This window comes from the organism of the source record quoted next, unplaced genomic scaffold, assembly GCF_019419815.1.
Source record: "Pyrus x bretschneideri cultivar Hongxiangsu unplaced genomic scaffold, Pyrus_bretschneideri_v1 Contig93, whole genome shotgun sequence".
Classification (NCBI taxonomy): Eukaryota; Viridiplantae; Streptophyta; class Magnoliopsida; order Rosales; family Rosaceae; genus Pyrus; species Pyrus x bretschneideri.
Genome location: NW_025999835.1, coordinates 417,558 through 423,446, shown reverse-complemented (window position 1 = coordinate 423,446; position 5,889 = coordinate 417,558). Strand labels below are relative to the sequence as shown.

Genomic DNA, 5,889 nt, shown 5'->3' with positions numbered 1-5,889 from the left:
ACACACATTTAGGTACATTAATTTAATATAAACATTTCTATGCATATATTTCGGTACATACATTTTGGTACTAACATTTAAATACATTAGTTCAATATAATACATTTTGGTACTAATAAAATTTGTATGTTAATAAATTTAAATATTTAATGACAGATGTGACATCCTACATCGCCTAGGGGAGTGATCCTTATATGTATATTCCCATCTCTACCTAGCACGAGACCTTTTGGGAGCTCACTAGCTTCGGGTTCCCTGGGAACTCCGAAGTTAAGCGAGAAGGGGGCTAGTGCAATCCCATGATGGGTGACCCACTGGGAAGTTGCTCGTGAGTTCCCAAAAACAAAACCGTGAGGGAATGGTAAGCCCAAAGCAGACAATATTGTGCTACGGTGGTAGAGCGGGCCCGGAAAATGATTCGCCCTGGGTCGGAATGTGACAACAGACATTAAATAAAATGCACATTAATTCTTTTGAATTAAGGACACGTCAAGGGATTATTATCAATATGTAATCTAATACTAGGTTTATTAAATTTCAATCTTATTGAAGGATTAAAGTTAGAAAAACCTCTTTTTATAATATAGAATGCACCCATAAGCAATTATTTTATTTTATTTTATCAAAACCCATATCAATTTTGAATAATTGAATTGGTAGTGTAAATGAAAGCAAAAAAACAGTTGAGTATTTATTAATATTATTGCATCTTTTTTATTATTATGTCATTTATGTAGCAGGAGAGGGACTTCAATCAAAAACCTAAAATGCATAAGGTTTGAGTCTATAATAGTTAGAAACCAGGGATCGCAAATAAACTATCCTTTTTTTTTTTTTTTTTCAAAACCCATGAGAAATTTTGAATAATTGAATTGGTAGTGTAAATGAAAGCAAAAAAACAGTTGAGTATTTATTAGTATTATTGCATCACTTTTATTATTATGTCATTTATCTACGCAGGAGAATGACTTCAATCAAAAACCTAAAAAGCATAAGATTTAAGTCTATAATAATTAGAAAAACCAGGGATCGCAACTAAACTATTCCAATAAAAAAATCCTATGCCCTCGACTACCACCTAACGATATTTGGATACATAATGTATTTGATTAGAAACCAATATAGAGTTGAGTCTAGATTAGTCGCATATTGAATGGCTAGTTGTTGATGCATGTAGAACTCACGTTACATCAACAACTAGCTAGAAGTTGCCTAACTTTGTGGTAGTTGTTGACTTGAAACCAAAATGCTAAAAATGCAAAAGCACAAGCTCTATGACAAGTGTTCAATTCAAATCTCTCAAACGTTAAAGCAATTAACTTGGACCCCAAGTCAAATTATGCAATAAAAGGATAAGTCCTGCAAGCCATGTGCATGAACCTGGAGTTTTATGACTACGTAACATGGAAGTTTACAGATAAAAGGGTATCCCATATCAGCAGGAAGTAGTTGACTTTGCCTTTATTTTGATTCCAAAACCACTACTTACTTTCAATGAATTTCAGCTTGACTTAGAGAACAAGATATATAAAGCTTGAGAGGACTATTGATGCTCAATGTTGAAAACAACAGGCAATAATTTCGTTAGTGCTAATCGAACTTGGAATTTCGGGTGCAAATGTAGAATGCATGTTCAATGCTCTTTATCAACTGAGCAGCAAGTCTTTTGAAACATATCATAACACGTTTTGAACTGTAAATACAACATTAGAAACTAAATTTACCAAAAAAATTATTTATTTTAAAGGTAAGAAAAGAAAAGCTTATGTGATTCAACTTTATTTTTTTATTCATTTGTGTTTTCCAGTTCCTCCATATATCTGTAGCGACAGACATAAGCTCCTCACGGCAAACATAAGCATAAAGGTGCAAACAAAGACAACACCTGAGGAAACATATTTCAGTTTCCATTAAAAAATTACGGCATCCTTTTACAAAAGGAACATCAATGAACAGCAATATTATGCCTGTGTTTTATACATTTTTATGAGGCATGAAATACTATCTTGCTTTTTTCCCAGAGTAAACTCAATTCAGAAAGCTACACAACTAGTCTTGTGTCCGCTTGTTGGGTTTTGGAACCAGTTCAACGCCAGATTGAGATGTTTGAACTCTTGCAGTAGTTGTTCGTCGGTACATAAGTACGAGAAGTGACTTCAAATCATCTACGCGGTAAGATCATGCGATCAGCGTAAGCGAAAAAAAATGTCCAATTATTCAACAACTTTTGCCACCTTCAATTATACGATCTTGTTAAATACGCCAGCTAGGGGGACCATATATAGAGATGATATAAGCATATGCATCCTCTCTCGTTAACCTGTTAACATCAGAAAAAAGAAGTGTGTCGATTGAAATTAGTATGAAAGTGACACTTATAGCATCAATGATTCAACCAAACAAAACTGTTTTTAACATATTATCAGTAAAAAAGAAGAGCCAGAAGAAGAATTCAAATTAGTGTAAGATGTGGAAAGAAGAACTAATGGTCTATATCTAGCAAATGATACTGTCAAAATTTCAGATAGACGAGCCAACAGGTGTAAATTTTTTTATATAAGGTCTTGGTACAACGAGTGATGGAACCATTAATTATATATTGTATTTTATGTTGTCAATTGTCCGGCGTGAGATTCTTACATTCTTGAACGGATATGAGCCTCTGTACTGCACAACAAGACCCTTTAGAGAGAAGTAAGAAGTTTGTGACCATTCATTTTCTTGAGAGATTGTAATAAAGATAAGGTGGGAAATGAACTCAAAGAATTCAACCCAAATTCATCCCACAGCCCCTGATTTTGACAGCCATTTAAACATATAGGAATCCACTTACTAGGGTTCACAGAACTTGTTTAAATAAATTATTCCTTTTAAGTTTTAAAAAGGTAAAGGTATTATGCATGCTTCTTGTTAAAAAAAAAAAAAAAAAATGATTATTATGAGATAAAGTGCTTTTAAGTGACTTACTCATTTTTCCACTTAAAGGGTCATTAGTTGCAGCTCCTACACCGAAAGGTCTACTGCTGAGACCATTTGGTGCCATCATCTGATTCTGTTGTACAGGTTGGGAGCCAAATCTGAACATATTCATCGGCTACACGAAAATTTCGATATGACAGAAATGAAAATCGTTTGAGTTAAGATAATTAACGACAACAAATATTTGTGCCTATGGCAAATAATTTACTCAAGACTAAGAACACAAACCTGAGACATAGTCTGCATGTGATGGAAGTTCATGAGACGCGCGTATTGCTCCTGAAAAGAGGGATTTTGCATCTGGTTGTGGTAATCAACGGGATTCAAGACCGGTGGTTGGCACATTACAGTCTGGTTTGCAGCTGGAGCCACATTCATGCACTGATCAACGAGCGGGTGCCTAGGCAAATGCACCGGATTGTGCATAGCAGGCAAGGCTGGCGGTCCCATTCCCATTTGGGAAATATAGTGCTGCACGCCCGGATACATCATTGGTGCCATCCCGCTTCCCATCCACATTACCTGAATCAACAAGAAAAACTGTTAGTAGCTTGAGCTACAAACAATATAGGACCAGTTTCGGTTTTTTGAGGGGACGTTGTACCTGAAGTTGCATCTGAAGTGACTTCAAGTATTCAATTGCCTCATCTAACATTGATGCTTTATCTGTCTGAAAAATTAAGAACCAAATCAGTCAAATATATTTATAATTAGATGAGAATTAAGAAACTATTAAAGGGGCTGTAAGAAAGTAAATTCACCTTGTTAGACTGAGGTATAAGCTCTTGCAATGCTCTCATTTTCTCGTTAATCCGATCTCTCCGTCTCTGCACGAATGAACAAGTTATTAGAAAGAAAAAGAAGCGAAAATTTCCAAAATTTTGTAACGCTAGGAAACTTAAAAAATCCTACCCTTTCTGAGAGGTTGTGGACCTCAGCAGCACGACTCCTCCTGGTCGATCCTGATCGATGCGCTGACTTACTTCCTGCAGCTGAAGCTGACTCAAGTTCAGCAGCCTAAAACATAAGTAAAATCTTATTAATCAGGGCGAAAAATCATAGATATTACAAATCATGTGCTGGAAAGAGGGTTTTAAGTTTTTACCTCACTTTGGCACTCCGAGTCCTCTGCATCTCTAACCTTTCTCTTGTTGCTGTTGACAACATTAGACTGCTTTCCTCCTCTGCCAAAACTACTTCCAGAACCGCCAGAAGACGAAGTAAGCGTTGGATCAAGCGTATCTGTTTTCCCCGTCTCGCTCTGAGGCATTATCTTATGAACATTGTCGTAGAAATGTCCAGCCGATAAACCAGTGGTTCCATCACAATTGCTTGAAGCCCTGCTGACATCAAGGTCATTTAGAACTTGGTTGCTACCAGCATAACTCGAACCAACCGTCATCACAGAACACTCTCTAATCTCCGCTTGAGCTAAATTTCCGGCCTCTTTCCCTCCTAACTGTCCTCTGGAAGATCCTGCAGAAAGCTTTCCCGGGGTTGCGAATTGCGAAAAATTAACTATTTTCCCCGAGCCTCTATTTTGGTTCTGCTGATCAGTTGAATTAATGTAGTGGTATCTTGGAGGAGGCATTGGATTTGCAGGGTATTCCACACCAGCAGAGGACTCAACATTAGGCTGCGGTGAATTGGAAACAAGACGCCCGGTGTCAGAAGCATCAAACTTCTCTCCCTCAAACTGTTTGATTGGCTTGTCAAGCTCAATTGGACCACAGGAATGCAATTCAGAGAAAAAATGGGAGCAAAACTCTTTGTCGAAAGAATTCTCAAGCGGATAGTGGATAAGCGAAACTGTGTCATCATCTAGAATCGGATTACTTGAATTCCCAAACGACCCACCAGACCTTATTGATTGCTGATCATGTTTCTGAACCTGTCTCGGTTGATCGTTCGGATTAAGACTTGGTTTTCGATGCGTTTGGCTGTTCAAAACTACTTGCCCATCTCTCCACAAGAGCTCGACTAGTTCATGGTCTGGCCTGTACAATATTTCCCCCCAATCAACATAGCTCAACATGTATGATATCGAAAACATTGTTTGACCTCAAATATCGAAAATATTTTGCAATCTCAAACAAAATATGCAGGGAGGCGATAACTTGAGAAGAGAGAAAGAGATACAGACCCCATTGATTTCTTTGGGTTGGTCAAGGGGAGATCAGCCTCAAAGCTCCCCTCAGGAATGCAAGAATTCATGTCTCTGAGAAGACAGAAATTGCTGCAACACAAAGAAAGAAGACAGATTTAGATGATTGCAAATGATTCAGAACTACTATAATTAGAAGTGGTGATATCTTAACAACTTAAAAAATATACTTGGTGATTTAGATGGTCAACTGACCAAATAATTCATCAACCAAAACAATAAACATTAAAAAATTGCTGCATACCAGAAGTGGAAACAATCCTAAGAAATGGGATGAGAAGGAAGCACCAACATAGAATCTTCAATCTTCATCATTAAAGTATTGATTAACAAAAAAAAAAAGAATAAAAAATTGAGAATAAAATAAATAGGGAGCAATGGAGGAATTTCAACTCGGAAATTGCAGTTGAAAATAGATAAGAAAGAATAAAGAAGATAATGACACGAAGAAAAACCCAAAAGACCAAAAAAGAAAATTTCTTTTAGCGCATAGAAAATTGGAAACCCAGAAGGGAAATGAGAAATAAAAGAAAACCCACAAGCAGAAAATGGAATAGAAAAGCAACCCTGGTCCAAAGCACTTCTCTTGAACTGGAAACCGAAGGCTTACAGTATAAGCTCTAAACTGCTGTTGTGAAAAGCACTTCTCTTTCTCTCACCCCCTCTCTTTGTGTGTGTGAGGTTGTGAGGTGAGCTCGGAGGGCAACAAGAAACTGGGAAACCGGCCACATTAAGAGACGTTTAAC

General features: G+C 37.0%; 1 protein-coding gene across 3 annotated transcripts; it reads right to left on the bottom strand.

Annotated features, from left to right (window-relative positions):
- Window positions 1–1,886: 1,886 nt before the first annotated feature.
- Window positions 1,887–5,889, bottom strand: LOC103965596 (transcription factor PIF4). 3 transcript variants are annotated; one of them, XM_048576931.1, is made up of 9 exons: window positions 5,388–5,889; window positions 5,123–5,215; window positions 4,085–4,976; window positions 3,892–3,996; window positions 3,741–3,806; window positions 3,584–3,649; window positions 3,208–3,501; window positions 2,968–3,094; window positions 1,887–2,320 (listed from the first exon to the last, which is right to left on the bottom strand). In XM_048576931.1, the coding sequence occupies exons 2-9, from the start codon at window positions 5,191–5,193 to the stop codon at window positions 2,316–2,318; spliced, it is 1,626 nt and encodes a 541-aa protein (XP_048432888.1). In that variant the 5' UTR covers window positions 5,194–5,215; window positions 5,388–5,889; the 3' UTR covers window positions 1,887–2,315. The 3 variants fall into 3 exon arrangements, with proteins under 3 accessions (XP_048432888.1, XP_048432891.1, XP_048432889.1); XM_048576934.1 differs by having other exon boundaries at window positions 5,683–5,889; XM_048576932.1 differs by having other exon boundaries at window positions 5,709–5,889.

Excerpts from the sequence above, each read along its gene's own strand:
- LOC103965596 (XM_048576931.1), bottom strand. The coding sequence starts at position 5,193 with ATGAATTCTTGCATTCCTGAGGGGAGCTTTGAGGCTGATCTCCCCTTG. Across the intron at positions 3,650-3,740 it reads TTATACCTCAGTCTAACAAG|ACAGATAAAGCATCAATGTT; the intron begins GTGAATTTACTT and ends TTAATTTTTCAG. Across the intron at positions 3,502-3,583 it reads CACTTCAGATGCAACTTCAG|GTAATGTGGATGGGAAGCGG; the intron begins GTACAACGTCCC and ends TTGTTGATTCAG.